Here is a 25,379-nt window from a genome sequence, read left to right as displayed (position 1 = left end):
ACAGGTGGAGAGTCCTCCTGAATGGGACATGAGAACGGCCCTTCACAGAAGCAACTCCAGAGAGATCCCCCACCCTCTCCACCAAGCAGGGACATGGCGAGAAAAGACAGCTCTCTGCACCCCAACAGAGGGTTCTCACCAGAACCGAACATGCCAGCCCCTTGATCTCAGACCTGAAGACTCCAGAAGCGTGAGAAATAAATGTCTGTTCTTTAAAAGCCACCTGGTCCACGCTATTCGGTCTTAGCGGCCTGAACTAAGCTACCTCCAAACCTCAAATCTGGCCATTAGTCATAACCGAGGCCTTCAACTCTGGCCAATGCCCTTACGGCATAAAGCAAACGGATCTGAATTGCCTTCATCACGTTCCCCAGCGCAGTCGGATGTCACAAGGCCACCACAAAGGCTGACGACACATATTGGTGAATAGGTTAAATCACAAAAATAAAGGGAAAATAACCTGGATAACAAGTATTTCTTAACGAACTGCAGTTTTCATTAATCCAACCAGAGGACTACAGGGTTATTCGGCAGCAACAGGCAATGTTAACCTCCATTCAAAGTCGATGAAACCGACAAGAAACAGCTAGCACTGGGTGTCTAGCTGGAGAATGAATGGGAATAAAGAATCCAGGAACGGGAAAGAAGCGGGGAATCTCCTCTATGGGGAATTATCCAACGGGCCACGTCTACAGCATTCATCTAAGAAATACGCAGGGAACACCCGCTACATCTCAAAAATAGGACCACAGCATAGAGACGGGTGGGCGGACGGGTATGCACACACACGACAACCTAGTAGAAGTGCCTAAAAAATGCGTTCAAACTAGTCAGATACACACATCCTTTGGCAAAATGGATCAACCTGCCCCGTCAGATTGAACTGCTTCTTCCTATCTGCATGGAGCCAGATTCTCAAGGAATTACATGGTCACTGTTAAGGTTCCTGAGCCCGAAAGGGATATTCGAAATTGTTTCTGAGAGCAATACTTCCGAGATGCACGAAGATGCAAAATAAAATCAATGAAAGCAAGGCACACGGGGTTTTGTTCTTAGCGTCTCTCACATAATCTCTCAAGACTCAACCAGAGCCAAGGAAATTACTCAGAATAAACATAATCGAAAAGATATAAAAGGAGGCCTGGAACCTCTTTTTTTTTTTTTTAGATTTTATTTATTTATTTGTCAGAGTGAGCACAGGCAGACAGAGTGGCAGGCAGAGGCAGATGGAGAAGCAGGCTCCCGCTGAGTAAGGAGCCTGATGTGGGACTCGATCCCAGGACGCTGGGATCATGACCTGAGCTGAAGGCAGTGGCTTAACCCACTGAGTCACCCAGGCGTCCCTTAGACCCAGAACCTCTTAAGAAAGATAACTGTATACCACCTAAAATTCTCGTAAGTATTTATTTTTTTTTTTAAGATTTTATTTATTTATTTGAGAGAGAGAGAATGAAAGAGAGAGAGAGCGTAAGTGGAAAAAGCTCAGCAGGAGAAGCAGACGCCCTGTCAAGCAGGGAGCCCGATGTAGGACTCAATCCCAGGACTCCAGGATCATGACCTGAGTCGAAGGCAATCGCCCAACCAACTGAGCCACCCAGGCGCCCCGCATAAGTATTTATATTTGCTATAGTGAAATACAACTTTAAGTCGCCAAGTAAAACGGAGTACAGACGATGCACTTCAGCTCCTCCTCCCATCATCCCTGGAAAGCAGAGTAAAATTCTGGTTCCAAAACATTATCAAAGCTACTACCTGTTTGATGCCAGTCTGCCTGATATGTCCTCTCAGATGCACTCAAGTTACAACTTACTGTAGAAGGGGCCACTAACATACGCAGGAAAAAGGATTAATTCATGATTTTTGACTTAACTCTCCTAACGACCACCAATGCCGTATGGAAGTGCTACCCACAAATCTACCTAATTTTTTAAATTCAATTACCAGAGGGTAGCAAAAATGTCACCTCTTTTGGGAAGACTATATATATTCCAAGAGGTAAAATGCAGAAAAGGCACCGATAAGAGACGGTCTTGATACAGATACATAAGCCTCAAAAAGAAATCCGAGATCTTTGAAAGCCCTATCAGTCCTTTTGAAAACAAAACAACTGTTATCAAATTTCACCACAATGAAATTCATAAAAGCCTTCTAATTAGTGTTACTTTGTTAACATTTAAACCATAAGAATTTAGTTTTTGTCCTTCTCTAAGATTTCAAGCTATCTGAATACAATTCAGGTGAAACTGAAAACGGAATGTTTTATAGTCACATAAATGCTGGCCCTCTGAGTGAGCCACAGCAGTAGGGAAACACTATCCAACCTCAAGAAAGGTGAATATGGCTTTATTTCTTATTGGGGCATGCTGCACGGGACATGAAAACCCCAAGGAATGCACACACAAAAATGGTAGTAGACTAGTAAGCGAGCTTAGCAAGGTTGCAAACTACAAGGTCAATATACAAAAACTGGGTGTGTTTCTATATACTAGCAATGAGTACTTAGAGTCTGAAATTTTATTTATTTATTTATTTTTAAAGATTTTATTTATTTTTTCAGAGAGAGAGAGCGAGCGTACACACAAGCAGGGGGACTGGCAAGCAGAGGGAGAAGCAGGGAGCCAGACATGGGACTGGATCCCAGGACCCTGGGACCATGACTTGAGCCTTAGTCAGCCACTTAACTGACTGACCCACCCAGGTGCCCCTGAAATTTCTTTTGTTTTAGATACCATTTTCAATCACATCAATAGATCTGAAACATTTAGGGATAAATTAAACAAAATGTGTCAGGGGCGCCTGGGTGGCTCAGTGGGTTAATCCTCTGCCTTCGGCTCAGGTCATGATCTCAGGGTCCTGGGATCGAGCCCCACATCGGGCTCTCTGCTCAGCAGGGGGCCTGCTTCCTCCTCTCTGCCTTCTCTCTGCCTGTGTCTCTGCCTACTTGTGATCTCTGTCTGTCAAATAAATAAATAAAATCTTAAAAAAAAAAAAAGTGTCAGACCCATACACTGAAAACTACAAAACACTCCTGAATTGAAAATTTTAAAAGCCCTAAATAACTGAAGAGCTATACCATGTTCATGAATCAGGAAACACCTTACTGTTAAGGTGTCAATTCTTCTCCAAATTGATTTATGGATTCAATGCAATCCCAATAAAAATCCCAGGCTTTTTTTTGTAGAAATTGATAAGTGGATTCTAAAATTTGCGCAGAAATGAAAAAGACCTAGAACGGCCAAACAATTTGGGAAAGAAAAGAGTTGGAAGTCTTACATTATCTGATTTCAAGATATTCAAAACCTGGAGCAACCCAGATAGTATGATATTATCATACAGATACAAATGCTGAAGTAGAACAGAGGCTAGAATCAGAGCCTCATATAAATATTCAAAATATTTTTGACAAAAGCACTGAGGTAATTCGCTTGAAAATGGACCATCTTTCAGGATATGGTGCTGAAACAATGGAACATCCATATGCAAAAAAAAAACAAGACAAAACAAAACCGTGACCATTACACCTTCTAGGTACATAAAACTTGAAATGTATTGCAGAGCCAAATATAGAACTTCCAAAATAAAATAAATGAGAGAAACTTCCTGACCTCGAGACAGGTAAACTCCTCTCATAAATCAAAAGGATGGGCCATAAAAGAAAAAAATTATAAATTGGGTTTCGTTAAAATTAAGGATTGTTGCTCATCGAGAGATAGTGTTAAGAAAAAGGAAAAGACAACAGACTGAGAGAAACTATTCTCACTACATGGATCTGACAAAAGATCTGAATCCATACCATGAGAAGAACTCTTACATCAGAATTATAAAAAAAATAAACAATCCAACTTAGAATACCAATGAACAGATTTTAACAGACACAACCCAAAACAAAACATCAGCTGGCCAATAAACACATGAGAAACCGCTTGGCATCATTTTCAATCCAAATCAAACCCACAATGAGCTACCACTACACACCCACTAGAAAGGATTAAATTCTGACAGTATCTAGTTTTGGCAAAGAAGTAATAACTAGAACTTTTGGAGATCACTGATGTGAATATAAAATGGTACCATGAGGGGCGCTGGCATGGCTCAGTGAGTTAAGCATCCAACTCTTGATTCCCACTTAGGTCATGATCTCAGGATGGTGGGACGGAGCCCCGTAGTGGGCTCCGCACTCAGTTGGGGAGTCTGCTTCTCTCCCTCTCCCTCTCTCTTTGCCTCTCTCCCTGCTCAGGCACGCGCGCTCTCTCGCTCTCTCTCTCTCAAATAAGTAATTATTTTTTTAATGGCATGATTCTGGAAAACAATCTGGCAGTTTCTTACCAAATTAAACATACACTTACCATATGACCCAGAAATCTATTCCTAAGTATTTACCCAAGAGAAATAAAAACACACACCTACAGAAAGACTTGCACATGAATGGTCATAGCATAACTTCACTCACAATAGCCCAAAATCACAAACAACCCAAATGTCCACTAACAAGTGAAAGGGTAATAAAGTCACGGCTTATCCACATGATGCCAACACAATGTGGCAATAAAACGGAACAAACGACCCACATATGCAACAACATGGGTGAATCTCAAAAACAGAATGCGGTTTTTATTTTATTTTATTTTATTTTATTTTATTTATTTATTTATTTGACAGAGAGAAAGAGAGAGACCACAAGTAGGCAGAGAGGCAGGCAGAGAGAGAGATGGGGAGGCAGGCTCCCCGCCGTGCAGAGAGCCCGATGCAGGGCTCGATCCCAGGACCCCGAGATCAAGACCCGAGCCAAAGGCAGAGGCTTAACCCACTGAGCCACCCAGGCACCCCTGCAACGCTGGTTTTTAAAAAAGAAAAGACAGAGAAGTATATATGGTATGGTTTAACTCGGATGAAATTCCAAAAAAAGAACAACTGAATCTATATACTGAGAGAAAGCAGATCCAAAACGGCTGAAGCTGGTCATGGGGGTGCAGAGTGAGTGCTTGTAGGATTCTGGAATGTTCTCTATCTTGAGGGTGATGATGGTTCCTCAGATATAAGCCCTACACTGAAAAGGGTACATTTTCTTGAATATAAATCATATCTAAGTTGATTTTTTAAAAAAATGAATAATGACCAGCTCAAACAACACTAAAAAACTAAAGTCCGTGAGCCTCCCTAGTCACTCACGCCCAAAAAACTCCAGCATCCCAGCGTCTGAAGAAATGAACGCTTCCTTTTCCACTGAGTGCGAACTCACTGGAGTGGCTACCCGAAGGTGGGTTAACATATCATAACGTCTGCTACGGGAAGTGCGACTGAGATCGAGCATGGGGTATTCTGTGCAACATCACATCACAGCATCTCACCCCGTCTCTCGTCCTCTCCGCTATGTCCACGCACCTAACAAGACCCACCGGCAGAAACGCAGCCGCACATCTAACTCAGCAGAGGATTCAAAGCATTTACTGCCATCTGTTTGCGGGGGGTCGGGGGATCTCCTTTTCCCAAGAAACGCCAAAAAACCAATCGTAACCAATAAAGGTTTTCTATCTCAGAGAACATTTGCCTCCTTGTAAATAATCGAGTTAGTTGTGCTTGCCTCATAACACTACCCGTTGCTAGGCAACCAGAAGTGGGCAAATCAGAAAACGAATCCACCAAGACACGGGATACAAGCTCTTTTTATGGGTGTCTCATGCTCCGTTAAATAGCCTCCAGGAAATGGGAGCAGATCGTCCTCTACTCTCATGGAATTTACATGAAGCAACCCAATTCTTAGTATTTTCCGAACAAAATACTCAGAGCCAATTTCACATGGATTCAGCGTCTGCATGCAAGTGACGAAAGCACACAGAACAGTGGATCTTTAAAATCAAAACATGTCCCTCCTGGAAGGGCAGGACAGCTTCCGGTCCTGACCTCATTTAAGGCAGGGACTGCTCATTCGGCGACTTCGGGGCCGACTTTTATTTTGAGCAGCAGGACCAAGCAGAGGAGGGTCTGAGGCGAGTGTTCTCCTTACCTGACCAGACCCCTATGCAGGTGCTTCTGTTCCAGCCCCACCAAACCCACTGCAGTTTGATGCCTAACCTGTCCAGATTCCTCTTTGGATAGCACTGCATCCCAGTCTGGGTTCCCCAGACCCCTGCTTTCCTGTTCCCCCAATTGTGCTCAGCCACCCGTCCCAAGCACTGTTCCCCCGGAATGAACGGACTGGACCTGGAAGGGTTTCCAGCTTTAGTGACACACCACAAAACCCATCCAACCTCACCAACACCCAGGTCACCCACTGCCAAAAGATACCCACGTGGCCAAAGGAACCTACAAAGGATGCGTTTTCTCTGGGCCACTCATTTTGAACTAGCTGCTAACACTTAAAAATCAGGACATTTCACATCAAATATCCTGTCGCTTTGGAACAAATGCAAACTCTTTCCCACAAGGCCATAACTGGCTGGGGCCAAGCGGCACCACCCTCATTACTTGGGGTCACACTCTCCAGCTGGACTCTGAGATGCCACCTCTTCTGCCCCATAGGCATTCGGGTTCGAGACCAGTCAACTTGGTCCTACATCTGGTGTCACATCAATGAGGCAAGATGTCCCAGGAGACCCTTGGGGATGCTTCTTTCCAGTTAGAGCCATCTTGATTCCTCAGAGTGAGTCTAGTGACAGAAGGACTCAAACTGGGAAGCCCCTCAAATGCTAAACAGAGTATTGACATAGGGTCCAGCAATTCCATTCCCAGAATATACCCAAAAGAAGTGAAAGCAGGAACACAGAACTTGAACTTGAACACCAATGTTCACAATAGTGATACTTGAACACCAACGTTCACGGTAACATTGTTCACAATGGCCAAGAGGGAGAAATAGTCCAAGTGTGACAGATGAATCGACAGACAAATGGACAAATGAAATGTGCTTGATACACACAACGGAGGATGAATGAAACCACACAAAGGAATGAAGTTCTGGGGGCGCCTGGGTGGCTCAGTGGGTTAAGCCGCTGCCTTTGGCTCGGGTCATGATCTCAGGGTCCTGAGATCGAGTCCCACATCGGGCTCTCTGCTCAGCGGGGAGCCTGCTTCCTCCTCTCTCTCTCTGCCGGCCTCTCTGCCTACTTGTGATCTCTCTCTGTCAAATAAATAAATAAATAATCTTTAAAAAAAAAAAAAAAAAAAAAAGAATGAAGTTCTGACAGATGCCATGTCAGGAATGGACCTTAAAAACATGATGCTAAATGAAATAAGCCAGATACAAAGGGACATATACCATGGTTCTATTTATGTGAAATACCTAGCACAGGCAAATGCACAGAAACAGAGAGAAGAAGGGAGGTTCCCAGCAGCTGCAGCGAGAAAGGAATGGGGCGTTACTGATGAATGGGTACCGAGTTTCTGTTCGGGGTGATGACAGGGTTTTGGAAATAGTGGTGATGTTTACACAACCCTGTAAAGAAATCAATGCCACTAAACTCTATACTTAAAAACGGTTAATAGCATATTTGATGTTTCAATTATTTTAACACAATAAGAAGAAGGGTCTTTGCTCTGCCCCCACCGATCTGCCCAGCATACAGAGAGGACACGAAGGCACAGCATGTGCGCTACCCAAGCCCTCAGCACGAACGATGCCCAAAGCACACAAGGGGTAAGTCAGAGCTGAAAGTGCACCCAAGGAGCCCCGTCTGCCTCCCAGATCCCCACGCTAATTCCTATCTCACAGTCCCCAGCAAGAGGGCCTAACTCCAAGTAAAGCGACACGGGACCCGCCTACTTACTGTAAGCAAAATGCTGCGGGTACCACAAAGAAAGACACAATTCAGTATAACAGGGAACTATAAAGTTGTGCTGAAGTAGATATATGTGGTTTGGGGCCAGAGTGCATGGGAGGGAGCAGAATGTTTGGCAACAGAAACTTAAATCTGGAGCCACGCAGGTGGCTCAGTGGGTTAAGCCTCTGCCTCGGCTCAGGTCATGATCTAAGGGCCCTGGGATCGAGCCCCGCATCGGGCTCCCCCCTCAACGGGGAGTCTGCTTCTCCCTCTCATTCTCCCTCCGTGTTCACTCTTTCATATAAATTAATAAAACCTTGAAAAAGAAAATTAAATTTGAGCTTGGATCTACCATTAATTAACTCTTCCCACTCAGGCAAGCCTAGACTAGGACATTTTCGCAAAGAAACGAAGTTTTATCATTTCCATGAGTTATCCCTCACTACTCTCTGCTTTCCACTGGAAACCCTGTACCCAGAAGGATTCCCCGGAAGGGCTGCTTAGGGAACTGCGGGCAGTTAAGAGAAGCAAAGAGCTAAAGGAAGGGGAAGGACCGGGGCCAGCACTGGGCCTGAGGGGCAGGAGGCCAGAGCTGCCCACAGGGCTGGGAAGCCAAGAGGGCGAAGGAAATCTGTCCGCTTGCTCACCTGCTCCTGCAGCCTGGGAGCCGAGAGCCACCAGAGCCCGGGAAGGGGCAGAGAACAGGGCGGGGGGCGGGTAAACTGGGCAGGGGCCAACACACCTGCAGAGAGAGAACCCAGAGCTGCTCGGAGCCGGCTGGGGTAGAAGCAGGGGGCGACATGGGGGGAGGCCTCTCTCCGAAGTGACTGCCTCTTACAGACCGGCCCTGAGGCCCGGCGGCGAGATGAATTTCCACACGTGCCAGTGCTTGGCTAGTGTCGAGACCACACCTGGGACGGTAACTCAGCAAAGCCCAGGGACTTAGGACAGATCCAAGTACCTCAATCCCAGCGACAGGAGTCCCTCCTGGGCCGGACCTGTCGCAGTCATTCCAGGTCCCCCGGACTGGGACACAGTAGACGCTCAATAAACGTCTGTTGAGCGGCATTCCTTTTATTATGTGAGGGTATCGCCGGGTCGGATTTACTGCATTTTTTGTTACCTGCCAACTAGTGAAGACCACAAAAGGCTCGTGCGAGCAGTGAAACAGAGGTAATGAATCAGGCGTTTCTAACAAGGCTGCTTTTACGGGCATCACACCTCCACGGGGCCAAACGGGCTCATGGTGGAGGTGCCGTCCATCCCGCAAGGGCGCGCAGCCCAAGCCAGCCGGGCCGCCACTGACGCGGAGGGAGGCGCTCGGGGCAGGGGCTCCAGCACGGCTTGCACACGAAAGCCGCTAACTTCCACCGATGGGGCCCGCGGGTTCGGGCTCAGCATCTGCAGGAGCCCCCAGGGCCTTCATTAAGCCCGCCTGTGCGCACCGCCCGCCCTTCGTTCCCGTCCAACACAAACAGGAGGAGCCGGGCCGTGGGCTGGAGGGGGAGCCAGGAAAGCCCGGGGCCTGGGGCCCAGCGCCAGTGGGGATGCCCAAGGCGGCCCGTCCTGCCCACACGCCCGCAGTGGTGACCCACAATGCTGGGCCAGGCGCCGGCTGACGGCGAGGACCCATCTCCAACTGGACGCACTTCCAGCCAGCCCGGCCTCTGGCCCTCAAGTGCACTGGGAGGGGAAGCCACAGACCCCGGACCCCGGTGCAGAATCGGGTTCAGCAGCTGGGCTACCGGCCAGCCGGCTGGCACTGCCTGCTCCGGGCCTCAGTTTCCTCAAATGACCAATGCTGAATGCTCAGTGAAAACCATGCTGGCATCTTGGGGATTCCAAAAGGAAGAAATACATGGTACCTGGAAAGGAGCGACCGAGCCGGCCGGAGGTGACTTTGGAGAAGGCCAGGAGCCTCCTGCTCCAGGCCACTCTTAGCAAAGATTCACCTGCTCAAGGGCTGTCACAGGGACAGCTCAGAGAACCCCCAGGCACACCATGGGGGCCGGGGAGGAGCACAGGACACTGTCCTCCCTGCGTTCACAGAAGGTACTCCTAGTTCCCAGCAAGGAGCCGCTGACTCACCAGCATGAACACAGTAGTTTCTAGATAGGAAAGCAGGTTAATGACAGATAAAACCCTTCCGCAGTTCTCCTGAACTCCGCCTTGTCACTGGTCCTCAACAGCCGATTCTTTTAAACGGTTTCACGTGGTTGTTTATGAAATGCCCATCATACCTGAATAAATGGTGACAGAACTAGAGTGGACGGGCAGTCAGTCTGAGCTGGGTGGGCTGTTTGCTGCCAGCCTGTCCCCCGAGGCCCCTCGGGTGTCCCAGACCCCGGAGCAGGGGAAGCGTTTCAGGACACATTAGTGGGAGAAGCCAAAATGCTTCGTAAGTGTTCAAACAAAACGCTCTCACTAAATGCCTGCTCTAGGCCAAATACTGGGAAGGGGCATAAAGATTAACAACATATGGGCCTTGCTTTCCAATGATCTTGTGTTACAGTTTAATGGGGCAGACAGATAGTCACATAAATAATACAACAATGTCCGTATACTACTTACGGTTTACCAAAAAGAAAAAAGTTCTTATGGAAGCAAGCAATCAGATCTAAAGTTCCCAAGTCACAATACTTGGCTTAGAAAGTTGAAAGAAAAATTGTAAATCCTGTACTCATGACGTGGACATCAGTGGAGTTTCCCTATATCGGGGGTAGAAAACCTCTGCTGGGCATAAAAGATCAACCAGTTGCCCTCCTAACACGTGGCTCCAAGATGTTTTATGTTTTGTAATTCAGGATTTTTAAGATATCGCGTAAGAATTTTAGACACGCTGGCCAGTGTGAGGATGGGCTGGCACAGCCCCGTTGGGTGATGACCAGCCATCCTGAACCACTGCAAACCAATAAGCTACCGGCTTTACGTCAAAGAAAGAAAACAAGCCCAAGGCCAAGTACAAACTAGCACCGCTCTCTTGCCAAGTCCTAGAAGCAAAGATGTCAAGGCATCATGTGCCCATAAATAACTTACAAGTTGTGTGCTTTGTGCTTTACTTAAAGGCAGTAAAGTATACATCTTCCCCACCCCCCAAAAAAAACCCTTAATTTTATCAAGAAAATATAGCAAAATGTTAACAAGGGTGAACCAAGGTGAAGGCTACATGTGGTTTATGTACTGCCCTTTCACCCTTTCTTAGATTTTCTTTCTTCTTTTTTTTTTTTTTTTAAATAAAAAGCTGAAGTCAAACGAAGGGATTTGCTCCTGAGGCTCTAAGTGCCCTCTGGCTCCGGCATCCGCAGTGTATTTTGTTCTGCCATCAATCCTGGGAATCATCGGAGACACAGCCTTTGTAACAAAAAACTAAAAATTAAAAAAAACCCCACAAAACCACCACCAAAAACACCTTCTAGCGTTTCACATTGTAGTTGACTCAGCATGACCCCTGCCTTGGGGCACGGATGCTAAGGCCACTCTGGGTGAGAACGCCTCCCCAAAAATCCACATTGCCATCGTCATGGGCCCTTCCTCCAGAGGCCCGGATCTGGAACGGTCCAAACGCAGGACCTGCTCTCCCTGAACACAAACCCCAGTACGTTTGTGAAGCTTTTCTGTCAATGTGGAATCAGTGAATTAATAACAGCTTATTGGCACTGAATAAAAAACACGCAAGTCTTAATCTTGGGTCTTGAATTGGGTCCAGGCCCTACGTAATACCTGGCTGGAAGGGATACAGCTGTAAGCATGCTTGGTGACTGGAGGCTACGGCGTGAGACCTGAGGTTTGCAACCAGGATTGGTAGCCTAACAAAATTTACTGGTTGTAGAGAAAGTAAACTTGCCTCTGGGGAGGTGAGCTCAGACTCACCATTCTGACAGCAGCCCCTGGTGGCCAGTTTAGTGAAAAGTGTTGGCTCTGATGCTTGAAAGCTCCGACCTTGCCTTAATGAAGGTTGCTGCAAGCGGACAGTCCACTCCAGGTAACAGCTGAGGGGTGATTAGGGAAGCAGCAAAAATTCAAACTATGGTGCACCTTTGGGTCACGTAAATCACCAAGTCATTTGCATTAAATTGTCACTTGCATTAAAAAAAAAAAGTGGTACTATCTTTCAAAAGTAGAAAAAAAAAAAAATGAGAATTCATTTTGAAAGGGCAAGGTAATAATACCAGGCAGGTAATACTGATCTTGGTTGGAAAGTTCACCTCATTCCTTAATCATGTAGAAAATCTGTACCCAGTCAAGGAGCGCAGACTCCTATGGAAAGTAAAGCGTGTCCTGTCTGCTTCCTGACACAGCATCACCCTAATTTCCACACACCGAAGACTGGGAATTCTTACAGGAATACAAGGAATTGCTCCATGTGGCAGAAACTTCTAGAAAATGCTATCAGTCCTTCAAAGAATAAAATAAAATAGTCAAGACTGTAAGGGAAGCCCGATTTCTCGCGCTGTGGATTCACTGTTTTACTGAATGCAACTCGGAGAATGTTCTTGGGCTGACAGTGAGCTTCAGAGGGGGAGACCCTGTAAGAAGGGGAAGCCACAAGCTCCGAGCCCACTTCTTCGTAAGGTGCACTCCGTCCTCAGCCAGCAGAGAACAATCTGGAAACAATCTGGTGGGCAGCTGCTCTCATCAACAAACTGTTTATTGTAAGAAAGTGGCTGGGTCAAAGGCCAAACATCAACCTGAACTGAGAGCATACGGAGGAAAAATCAATGCCGTCCCCACCGAAGAAACCAGGGCTTCTCGTGCAGAAGGGAGAGAGAGAGAAACTCCTGCCCAGCTCGGAACGCACGGGCACCAGACACATCGGCCGTATTTGTAGGCACGGTTGTGTTGCACGCTACTGCAAATGACCGTTTGCTGCTATTTTCAGAACAGCCTCATAACGAGGGCTAAAAAATGGCATTTCAAGTGACACAGAAATCTACTTTCTAAATCAGTTGCCCCAAAAAGTTACACAGGCTTGTACCGAGTCGCTTCCTTCTTGCATCTGTCGTATAAGCGAACAAACGTGCCACTACACATTGCACAGACAACACAGCCCCTCTTTAAAGACATCTCATCCGAAAACAGAGCGCCAGCTGGGTACAAGATTACACGAAGGAAAGGGTTTATTCTAGGCGTATCGGCGGTATGCCAGTTAGGACTTTAAACAGAACTCTCGTCTTTTAGAAACACACGCTAAAATATGTACAGGAGAAAGGTCTAATAGAAGTAGGATTTGCTTCAAAATAATATGGAGAAGGAGTAAGCAGGAGGAGATGAAGTAAAACTGGCCAGAACAGAAATCTGTGAAGCAGAATGATTGTGTTCTTGAGTTCACTACATTTTCTGTTGACTTCTGCACATTTGAAATTTTATCTTTTTCTTTTTTTTTTTAACATTTTTTTTTTAATTTGAAATTTTCTGCAAAACGTTTCCTTTGACGAGTGGGTACAGTCCAACAGTTACTACGAAAAAGAAAAAAAAAATTTTCTTAAATATGAGGAAAGTATTAACCTCCCAACACAAATGCACGGATCCCCTGTAAGGACACACATGTGGCACGGTTATTACAAGGTGTCCGACAGGACCGTTTCGGGGACGTCTGAAACAGAGCTGTTGCGTGCTGAGCCAAAGCCTGGAGAGGTGGAAAGAGACGTCCTGTGTGCTCCCAGTGCATTTGGGATCCGCTAGGCCAGCTTCGGACAGGGACAGCATCACAAGATAGCACTGAACTGTACTGGGGGCGTGAGAACATACGCGGGCTGGTAAGGAAACCCCATGGACACAAATCACCCCATTTTTTTTTAAAACATTTTTTTTTAAAGATTTTATTTATTTATTTGTAAGAGAGAGAGAGAGTGAGAGCGAGCACAGGCAGACAGAGTGGAAGGCAGAGTCAGAGGGAGAAGCAGGCTCCCTGCGGAGCAAGGAGCCCGATGTGGGACTCGATCCCAGGACGCTGGGATCATGACCTGAGCCGAAGGCAGCTGCTTAACCAACTGAGCCACCCAGGTGTCCCCAAATCACCCCATTTTTAAAACAGCCAATTCAGCACACAGATTTTGAGACTGTAACTTGGTTGTAAATTTGAGGCTCCTATGCACTGCATTGATAATTCTTAAGTTAACAGCAAAACCAATCTGAGAAAGAACCCGAAGTAAAGAAAAGAAAGCGGAGGGCAAGACAGTCTTTCACTTAAATTAACTGTGCAAAGGCACCTACCGATGATTTCAGACTGAATAAAAATGAAAGATGAAAATGGTATTAACCACAAACTCTTACCAAAAAATGCATCCAAAGGAACTATTTAAAAGTTTTGTTTGTTTGTTTTGGGGTTTGTTTGTTTGTTTTGCATCTGATTGTTTTGCTGGGCCCAGCATCAATACCGGAGTTCTGGAAAGAATGTGAAAGGTCATCTCATCTGCCCTCCCACAACACAACAGATTTGGTCCTGAGAATCTGGTGACACTGGGCTGTCCTTTAAAAAGCCACCTTGCCGGATAAACTCGTTTGGCCAATCCCGTCACCGAAACAAAATACATGCAAAAGAGGAGACTTCAAAATCACAGACCTTGGACTTTTAAGACACTTCACAGACTAAAAAAGCCAGAGGGAAAACTTCAATCTTCACGCCTGCAGAAAGCACCAATCTAGGCAATTCTAAGGCAGAAAGATCCCTCAAAAAAACAGAGCATCGGGGTGCCTGGGTGGTTCAGCTGGTTCTGCTTTGGGCTCAGGTCATGATCTCAGAGTCCCCATGGGACGGGCCCGTGTTGGGCTCCCTGCTCAGCGGGAAGCCTGCTTCTCCCTCTCCCTCTGCCTCTGCTCCTCTCCCTGGCATGTTCACACGCTCCTTCTCTCAAATAAATAAAATCTTAAAAAAAAAAAAAAAAAGGAGCATCATTTTTTAATTTATGGAACCACAATTTGGTGTTTCTTTTAAAACCCCTGTTTCCTTATTTACTGAGGATAAAAACAGGGAGGCGTGTAAATGGTGCCATCATCCAGTTACTGACTAATAAACGGCCGTGTGGAGGATCTGTTTCTCCTCAAAGACAAGAAAACAACTTGTCAAATACTTTCCTATGGCGTTAGAAAAGGAAAACTTTACAAGTTTTCTTAGAAGAATATCCACTTCTAATTTTCCTTTTCATTGCCAAATTTTACTTTGCCTACGGGAGGCAAGTGGGTTTAAACTACATGTTTCCATAGTTCAGGGCACAGAAAAGCCTCACCCGGTACCAGTCCGTCTTTGCAAGAGATTCCATTTACAATCTGAATTTAAACCGTGGAGGTATGAGAGCCGAGTGCCAACACGACCCTTCTCTTACCCAGAAGCCCTACCTCCCCACACCCAGACACAAGCGCAGGAGACACACACGAGAACTTACACCCACAGCACCAGATTCTGTTGTCCATCTCCGTGTGCCAGTGGGAAAGTACGTTTCCTTCTTAGTAGGAATCTATAGATATTTTCACCTAGCTCTTTTCTCATCCTCGGGAAAAAGACCTCTCTGCATAGGAAGGTTCTATTTCAGCAATCTTATAGCATTTTCTAGAAGTTTTAGTTAAGGCAAACACAGGAATATAGGCACATATTCAATTTATTCATTCATTTATAATTTAGTTATAGGTTAATTCACATGTTAAAATTGTAAAGATTCAAATACCACTAAAAAATATCCATTGAAACAAATATTCTAAAGGCTAGAATGTTTTCATCCAAAGCCACATTCCTCAAGTCACCCAATGGGGTCTGACCTCTAGAATTTTTTATGAGGGCCAGGATCTCCAACAAGCAATAAGAACCAAAATTACAGTCTATACTCCAGTGCTTCCACTGATTATATAATTAAACCAAAGCCAGAAAATGTTTTAAGAAAGAAAAATACAACACAAGCAGGAGAATAATAGAGAGTTTTTCTAGAAACATCCAGTATCTGGAAGGCTGCGTGTGGCCAACCTCGGCACAGCAGCATCGGGAGAAATGCACCCACTTATAGGCAGCTACGGGGAGCTAGAACGAGAACACACGGAGCGTGATTACAGCATTCTCTTATCTCCAAGAACAGGAGACAGACAGACAGACTAACCTTAGCCGAGTTTTCCTGCTGCCAAGCTGGCCCGCTTTCTCAAGGAAGCCAGAGAGATCTTCGCCTGGACGGCCCCAGCCAGTCTCCCTGCGGAGGTCCAGGACCACCACCACCACCCTGGCACCTGGCTTGTCTCTACCCGCTCAGGCAGGGGAAACGAGATCACACACCGTCCAGGGCCACAAATCCCGGTTTTGAAACCCCAGAACGTGATCAACATTTTTTCAAGACAGCACAATTCTCGGAGCGACATTCCCAAATTCGGAGCATGAATGGCAACAGAATGTGCTCCCCGTCTGTCATTCCCACACCTGAAAACTGCGGAGGGTTATGGACAGTGCTCAGGTCTCGGTGCCCAGTGCCACGGCAGCCACCACGGGCCCCACAGCTCCACACCTGAGCTCCAGCGGGCCCCGTGGCCGTGCCCTCCAACCCGGGGCCAGCATGGGCTCATTCCCTGGGATGCACTTTTTAGGCCTGGGAGACAAAAATCTGCCCCTAAGAACATTGCAAGACTCCTAGAGACAGCTTCAATCGGCTTCCCCGGGAGGCAAGGCCATAATCCGTACCCGCTCACACATGGCAGCTATTAGGGGAGCTGGTGTAGGAGACAGAAAAAAGCATTTGGTCTTGGAGGACTTTTTATTCCAAAAGGGCCTGTTTCCCATCCATGGATCCGTGACTGCATAAGCAGTGGATATAAATAGTCTGAGGAAATAAAAGGGCCCTTCCTAGATAGGGTGCTACCCCCCGCAAAGGAATCGGCAGGGAGAGACACTCCCCTTCGCCTGCCCCTCTTTCCCAGGCCAGCTGGGGAGACCTGAACTAGAACAGCACCCACTCAGAGTGGAAAACACCCAGAACTGCGCCCACCGGTCTCTCCCACGGGCACCTTATCAGTCCCTGCCTGGGCTGCGGCCCGGACATATTTACTCTGCAGGAGTCCATTGGAAACACGCTTGTGAAAATAACATGCAAATAACCAGTCGGTCTCTACAGTAGCTGTTTAAAAGCCTCCCCCGGAGAAAGCCAGACTTAAACAGAAAGGCAGCTAAGGAAAACACCCCGCGTATTATCTCTTCTGCATGTCAGTGTCAAAACCCATCCATGTCACCTTTGCCACAGGTATTATGTTGCACAACAGGAAGTCGGTTAACAGAAACAAAACATTTCCAGTTTAGACGAAGGAAGAAAGAAAGGAGAGAAAGGTGTATGAAAGACTCCTAAACATTCATAGCTATAAAAGCTTTTAAATGTTGGCTTTAATCTGCCAGCTGCTCTCTAGCTCGGGCCGTATTATAAAATAGCTCTCCCACCGCCGTCAGCCACATGTCAGACGCCATTCAGGGCGCACCTGGAATTCTGAGTTTCTCTCTAATTTGGATCTTGAAAAATTATTTTCTAAGCTGTGTGCTAAAGTAACACTAGAAGTTTCCATCTCACCACACTTCTTTGAGATTCAGAACTAAGAGGAAAGGCGGAGGGAGGGAGCGTGTCGTGCCAAACACTACGCTAAGACACGAAAAGCAAGTTTTGTTTTCTTTTAAATTAGAGAATTTTAATGAACTCCAAAAAATACATGAGATGCTTCCCTTCTCCACAGCCCGGCTTGCTCTCCCAAGGGGTGAGGACCCCTGCCCTGGCTTCCCACCTGTCAGGGCCACCGTGAGAGCCAGACGAGGCTGTAGACACCTGGGGAGGCACCTGGTTACCTACACCGCGTGCCACGAGATGGGAAAGTGGCTGTTTTCCAGAAACTTCCACAGAAAGGTCTCAAGCACGGTAGGCCTCCAGATGTTTGCTAAACGAGGAGATCAATTAAAGAAGGAGGAATAAGGACCCTGTGGTATGATTTAGTCTCGGCTTCTTCCTAAAGCAACCAGCATCAGAAGAGCAACCCCCAGGATGGAAGGGACCGCACTCAGAAATTTTAATACATTTACAGATATCGGAACGACTCCTACCTGCTTTCTGGGTGGGGGAAGGGCATTCCACGGCAAATGATCTGGGGCTGAATCCAAATGAAATGTGATACTAGTTTTTGTTTTAAAGCGTAGAGGACCCATCCCACAACACCCACACTAGCGAAATTACACACGTACACACAACATGACAATCTCTGCATGGCTGCTTTAAAAAGAACCCCAGTTGTCCCTTCTTGTTATGGTTATATCTCCACCTGGAGGCATAGGAACGGCCTGCCCTCTCCGCATACCCTCTCTCAGGCAGGACTCCTGCCAACATCCTGCCTGCCTCCGGATGCCTCCGGACCATCAGCTACCAGCCATAAGGAACGCCCAAAAGAATGGCAGCTTTGTCGTTTCAGAAAGCCCCAGACCCCAAGCAGTGGTGTCCCAGGATAAGGGAACGTGCCAGGCAGGCTGTGTGCAGTCCCATGCTCTCCCCTCTCTCCGGGGTCAGCCTGCAGGATCAAAAGGGACCTTCTGAGATCCCATCCTGGCTTGTCCCCATCAACCAGCTTCCCCTCCAAGTGCAAACCCTCGAGCTCATGCACACCCTCGCCCGGCAGAGACAAAAATGGAAACAGAGCCCAAAGAAATGGAAATAAGAGGGCCAGTTTTTCCATGGGACTTCAGGTGCTGCAAGGGAATGAGCTGTGTTTTTCTATCCAATTGGGGCCACACACACACACACACACACACACACACACGGGTCCCCTACAGGAAGGTGTATTCCTGCTACCTTCCCGCAGCACCAGCGGCAACACCGGTGGCAGGAGGTCAGTGTGGTGGCCGCCCAGAAATCTGGGGTCAGCCATGTGTCCTCTGAGCCTCTCACTCTGGTCTCACCTCCAGGAAGGAAGTTAATCTGTTTTAGAGGGCTCCCTGTGTAGACGTCAGCACAGCTGTGGTCTTCTCTGAGAAACAGTGAAAGGGGTTCCTTGAAGGAACATCCCAGCAGGGGTGGGGACACTCAATGACGAGCTTCCACCAGGAACCCCAGGACCCCCAGAAGCACCTTCCACCCACAGGTGTGAATTCAGTGCTGCGGCCCCCGGGGCACCCACACAGGAAAGAGAGCCGCGATTAAACCCAGCAGTGTAGCCGTCACTGGCCGTCCACTAGAGTTAGGTCATTACTAACAAAGCTAACGCCGTTAGAGTAATTAATAGATGCGAAATATTAAATAAACCATCAATACCTACACACATCCTTTTTTTTTTTTTTAAATCCTTGCCTCTTAACACTCAAGCTGTGACTGTTTCTGGGATGCCTTCCGAGTCCAGTAAGAGTACTCCCGTGTGCATTTTGAATAAGTGGTTTTGCTCGTTACAAAAATGATACATGTATGTTACAGAAAATTTAGAAAATATAGAAGTTTAGGGGCACCTGGGTAGCTCAGTGTGTTAAGCCTCTGCCTTCAGCTCAGGTCATGATCCCAGGGTCCTGGGATCAAGCCCCGCATTGGGCTCTCTGCTCAGTGGGGAGCCTGCCTCCCCCTCTCTCTCTGCCTGTCTCTCTGACTACTTGTGATCTCTGTCTGTCAAATAAAGAAATAAAATCTTTTTTTTTTTTTTAAGATTTTATTTATTTATTTGTAAGAGAGAGAGAGTGAGAGCGAGCACAGGCAGACAGAGTGGAAGGCAGAGTCAGAGGGAGAAGCAGGCTCCCTGCAGAGCAAGGAGCCCGATGTGGGACTCGATCCCAGGACGCTGGGATCATGACCTGAGCCGAAGGCAGCTGCTTAACCAACTGAGCCACCCAGGCGTCCCAAGAAATAAAATCTTTAAAAAAAAAAAAAAGAAAGAAAAGAAAAGAAAATACAGAAGTTTAGTATCACCACCCTGAACCCACCATCCAGAAATATACCCTAGAATCTGGATTTCCCTCCAGTCCCTTTTCTATAGACACGTCTGTGGTGTCCACGGGTGGGTTTTGTTTGCTTTGACAGAGCTAATTTTGCTGAGACCTGAATTTCAATCCTGCCCCTGGGAGTTTTGGTTAAAAGGGAAGTCCCTGGTCCCCCAAGGGCGGGCCTCAGCAGAGCCCTGCTTCCCCACGGTGTCGTGCATGGGGACTCGAATGAGGCCACACGTGACTGGATTTTACAGGGGAAATCACATGCTGCTGGGGCGTGTGGGTGCAGGGAAAGGTCTCAGAACACACCCCCAGCAAAGGCCGAGAGTGGACTGTGCTTTGGGGGAGGGTTTTTTCCTACCTCGATCACCATCTTACTGTTTTCCATTTGTATGGCAGTAACGGGGAAGCTCCCAGGTACCTCGTAAATCTTCTGTACTTTGCACTACAAGAGTGAGGGCCTCGGCACCGGCACCGAGCTCTGCAAACACAGCTGGTAGGCAGCGAAACCATTCGGGTCACTCGCGTGCTTACTGTATTCTTTCACGTTCCATCCTCGAACGGTGCTAGGACACAGCAAGATGCCTGAGGAAGGATGACTGTTAACTGTGGCGCTGAAAGATTTCCTGCAGACCCACAAGAAAGTGCCACCAATACAGCAGAATATGCGGAGCTGGTGCAGAGAGGGAAAAAAAGTCTCGGAAGGGCTTCCAGTCCAGGGGTGTCTGTTCCCCGGGCAGCCTAGCTCTGCAGCGACACCATGCGGTGAGAGGCGGCCGATTCCCAACAGCACAGCGTGGATTCCGGGAGCCTGAGCCGGCGCAGGCATGGAAACTGCCGGGCCTGTAGGGGACGGATCTAAGGATGAGCCGTGGGGTACAGATGCCGGGAGGCCAACATCCTCTCCACGTGCCTTAATTCCAGGCAGATCCATGAGATCTAGTAGGAAGGCTGCAGGAAAGAAAACTAAACAAAACGTACCAACCAGCTCTCTTCCCAGTCTGTCATCCCAAACGCTCTGCAAACGCTGAGCCACCCGCACAATGAAGGGCTAGAAGATGCTCCCAGATGTCTCCAGGTTGGCATAAGGAGACGACCCCAAGGAATTATGCAGCTGCCTCCAGAAAGGCCATCGAGGTGGGGCTCAGTCTACCTTCACATTCATTGCACGATTAAGTGTATTTCGGGAAAACATACTCTCTCTGAATTCTTGTATTTCCTTTAACCGCAGGTTCAAAATCTTCTAGCAGGAGTCGATAAAACGAAGAAACGAGGACACACACAGCAACCGCACGTTCACACCCTCGGTGCCTTGGGCTCCCCAAGAGAAAAGGAAGTTGGAGAAGAGCAGTCGGGAGAAAAAGCAATCCGCAGTAAAGATCTGAGAGCAACCAGACCAATGGGAAAATCCGAAAATGGAAAAAGAACGTTTCTGAAACTTGCTCTTTCCCCAAGTTATTATGTGAAGAGGAACCTGGTAGGCTTGGAGTCTGTGTGAGGCATCTGTGTGTCCACATATAGAACAAATAACTTGCTTTAATCTCATTCAACACTTCATTCCCAAGGTTTGTGAGTGAGGGTCGCCAATCACTAGGAGAAATGTATCCCCACACCCACAGGCAGTCTGAAGAACAGAACAGACAAAACTAGGAAGCATCTACTGGTACAGTAATATAAGCAGACACACAACACAAACCCTCTGCTTAGGTGTTTCAGGTCATACCCACCCTAAAGAACCACAGAAATGCCTAGAGTTTCAACCTTGAGAACACGGTTTCCTCCTCACTGATACATCCAGAGGGGTGAGTCCCAAGACCAGTGTGGCCGGAACTCCCAGGAAAGACCATAGAGCACTGCCAAGGGCCAGCCTGGTCTATCTCACTCTGGGACCTCAGAACAGCAGACCTTTCCTCACATATCCAGTCTTGGCCCTCTAAGACCAGGAAAGGAAGGAGAGAGAAGATTTAGGAAAGTAACAGTCACAGCTCCCCTGGGACCAGTAACCCTTACCCACGAGGCTCTGCCCCATCCCTCCACTGTGGGAGGATGGCAGGGGGGCTATGTATAGGAGGGGAAGTTCTGAGGACCCACTTTATTTTAATACAAGTCACAAGATGGATCTGATGCTTTTCCTCCTATTAACTGAACATTAAAAATAGAGACAGACGATGTGGAGTCCTGAGTCCCGAGATAAAGGCACAACCAAAGTCATACCATGAATCCCCAAGAGCACCCATTAAAAAGAGTCCTGGGCACCTGGCTGGCTCAGTCAGAAGAACACGGGACTCCTGATCTTGGGGGTTGTAAGTTCGAGTCCCACACTGGGTAAAGAGATTACTAAAATAGATAAACTTGAAAAAAAAATTTTAATAAGAAAATAAAATGAGAGTGCAAACTGACTAAAAACCATAATGAAAACGCAATAAAGGGATACTTCCTAAATGCAAAAAAATCATCTGTTACAATATCATTCATTTTTAAAATTTACAACATTACCCAGCATCTTTTTAGGTATCAGGCACTTTTGGGTATATTATACACATGTAACCTATCAATTATCTAGTAATATTAATAATTGGACTGTCTTTTAAATTATATAATTAGTACCAAATTTTCACACATATTATTTTTTGTGAACTTCATACAATCCCATAAGGTATCCTAATTTTTTTTTTTTAAGATTTTACTTATTTATTTGAGGGATAGAGATCACAAGCAGGCAGAGAGAGAGGAGGAAGCAGGTTCCCTGCTGATCAGAGAGCCCAATGCGGGGCTCGATCCCAGGACCCTGGGATCATGACCTGAGCTGAAGGCAGAGGCTTTAAGACTAAGCCTCCCAGGCGCCCCAAGTTTGTTCTTTTCAAGCGCGAGCAGGTACGTCTGGTGTTTAAATTCACTGCGATGATCAAGCACTTGCTGAAACTGCAGGGTTGTATCACACTAAATTCACAAATTTCCCTATCAGGGGAGATAGAAAGAAGACCTCCAAATAATTTGCCACAATTAGTAAGAAACCGACAGCTTGGGGCGCCTGGGTGGCTCAGTGGGTTAAAGCCTCTGCCTTTGGCTCAGGTCATGATCCCAGGACGCTGGGATCGAGCCCCACATCGGGCTGTCCGCTCTGCGGAGAGCCTGCTTCCTCCTCTCTCTCTTTCTACCGGCCTCTCTGCCTACTTGTGATCTCTGTCTGTCAAATAAATAAATAAAATCTAAAAAAAAAAAAAAAAAAAAAAAAAAAAACCGACAGCTTGGCAAAAGCAAAGGGGTTAGCAGGAGGAAACACCCCAGAGAATTTGGCAAACTGCCCAAACCAGATAACAACCACAGGCATCAAATGCAGACAAAGTCCAGGAAAACTCCTGAATACCTTCCCAGCTCCGCGGGCATTTTCCTTTTAGACACCCCTAAGCCCTAGGAACTGAACTCGGAGCCCCTTCTGCCACAAGATGGCAGACATCTGCACGAATGAAAGGAAACTTGGGATTGTTCCCATCCAAACATTCCCTGAGAAAGACCCGGATCAAAACAAAGGTCTTTAATCCCAAATGAATCAACTGTGGTTTCCAAACACACTCTTGATACATGAAAGAGTGACCCTTTGCCCCCTAACGTGGATAGGCCGTGACCTTTCAGACAGAACAACTTCTAAACTCCAACAGTCTTCCCTCCTTCCCTTGCACACAAACCCCCAAAATACCAGTTATACTTGGATATCTTTAAGATGGTTCCCGACCCCGAAGGCTAAAGAGAAACAGAGATCAAAATCGAGACCACGGAGAAACAACAGGGACACCATTTGGAAGAGAGACGACCGAGGTGTCCCCTTCCGCCGGAGCAGACACTCACCTCGGCCACAGGCAGCAAGTAAAGAGGTGTTAAGGCAGGAACTTGTTTTATGTCACAGTTTAGGCCGAGCGTTGTCAGGATCTCCCTAAGGACTTCATATCTTCTGATATTGCTTGATTTGAGCAGATCAAAGTCTTCCGGGGCTCGCACCGCTGCAGAACTGGGAGGCAGTTCTAAGTGCGCCTGAGGGAAAAAGACACCAATTCGTTAAGTCGTGAATTGGGGACACCTGCCGACCTTAGGAGAAACAGCCTCCTAACCTGTGTTTCTGAAAACCTCAGCAGAAATCCTTCTGATCATCAACAGTATGTAAACGTTGAACTTGACCGTTTGGAGAGTCATGACAAGCAGTAAAAAGATTCAAAGGAGCCGACTGAAATCGCGGCTGTCGGGCGGAAAGGCGGTGCTGGAACATGAGCCTGGACAGGAATCAGACTCTGTCTGGGTTCCGACTTGTACCACTAACCAGCCGGGGGACCCTGGGCAAGTTGCTTAACTTGATTAGTTGACAGACCACAAACCATAAGAGACTCTTAATGCTTACTGAGGGTTGCTGGAGGCGTGGGGTGGCTGGGTGATGGCCACTGGAGAGGGTACGTGTTGTGGTGAGTGCTGTGAATTGTATGAGAATGATGAATCACGGACATGTGCCCCAGAAATAAGTGATGCATTATGTTAAAAAAAGAAACAAAAAAAAACTTAGAAATAGGATTGTGCTGAGACGCCAACTAAAGTCACTCTTGAAGAGGCGCCTGGGTGGTTCAGTGGGTTAAGCCTCTGCCTTCAGCTCAGGTCATGATCTCAGGGTCCTGGGATCGAGTCCCGCATCAGGCTCTCTGCTCAGTGGGGAGCCTGCTTCCTCCTCTTTCTCTGCCTGCCTCGCTGCCTACTTGTGATCTCAGTCTGTCAAATAAATAAAATCTTTAAAAAATAATAATAATAATAAAGTCGCTCTTGAACTCCAGGAGGCGCGATGGGTCATTTGAAAACTCGCACCCTACATGTAAGTCATGACCACCGGGAAACAATATCAGGAAGGAGAGGAACATCGTTCACCTTTGTAAGCGTGTTTGCAGGCATTCAAATCGAAGAAGTGGGGTTTGAGGGACCCCAGAAATGCCCGTCCCACCACCCTCTCTCACCTGGATTGAATTTAAGATTCAGGACTTCATTTATCTAGTTCAGGTTTTGTGGTCCACTTAAAATTAAAACAGCCCCATCTAGCGGCGCCTGGGAGGTTCAGTCAGTTCAGCATCTGCCTTGGGCTCAGGTCTTGATTTCAGGGTTTCTGGGACCGAGCCCCACATCGGGCTCCCTTCTCAGCAGGAGTCTGCTTATCCCTCTGCCCCTCCCCCTGCTCATGCTCTCTCTCTCTCTAATAAATAAAATCTTTTTAAAAAACAATAATAAAAGAGCCCCACAAATCAACTGTCTTGTTCTGAAGGAACATGCTAGAACTTCCAGCTCCTTTCAGCTAGAAATTTCCAATCAGTGGTATGTGCTTTGGTATAAAGAAACAGACTAGAACTTCTCGTCCTCTTGAGATCAAATTTTAACTGGCCATTAGAGCCTTGGAAGGTGCCAGAATACTGAGCAACCTAAGCATGTTGGCTTTATTTTATTTCGCTTTTGCCAGGGATGAGCTGTGGATTTCTGTTGTACTCAGAGCTCCTGAACTGATGTTACAGGAGCATGATGAAAACAAAAAGCAAGAGGTCAGCCTTCAGGCAATGTAATCTCTCTCAATTCCCACCAAAGACTTAACCAAGTCAAAAACACTGTCCAAATGTCCTGTCCAAAATGGTCCAAATGTGCAAAGCTGATGCCAATTTTGAAAAGGTTCATAGAGACGGTCCAGCATGTCCCACGCTACG

The 25,379-nt window shown here is 47.0% G+C and overlaps 1 protein-coding gene across 2 annotated transcripts in view; it reads right to left on the bottom strand.

The window, feature by feature from the left end:
* The window catches only part of HLCS (holocarboxylase synthetase), a 216,083-nt gene that overhangs the window by 154,904 nt on the left and 35,800 nt on the right, over positions 1–25,379 (bottom strand). For both annotated transcript variants that reach the window (XM_004762146.3, XM_045084515.1), the window contains exon 5: positions 23,506–23,688. In XM_004762146.3, the coding sequence (XP_004762203.2) occupies positions 23,506–23,688 (183 nt within the window). The remainder of the gene's footprint in view (positions 1–23,505; positions 23,689–25,379) is intronic.

The sequence above is a fragment of the Mustela putorius genome, unplaced genomic scaffold (assembly GCF_011764305.1).
Source record: "Mustela putorius furo isolate JIRA1106 unplaced genomic scaffold, ASM1176430v1.1 tig00000765_pilon_pilon_pilon, whole genome shotgun sequence".
In the NCBI taxonomy this organism is placed as follows: domain Eukaryota; kingdom Metazoa; phylum Chordata; class Mammalia; order Carnivora; family Mustelidae; genus Mustela; species Mustela putorius.
Note: the sequence above shows the minus strand (reverse complement) of the source record. Positions and strands in the feature narration are given on the sequence as shown.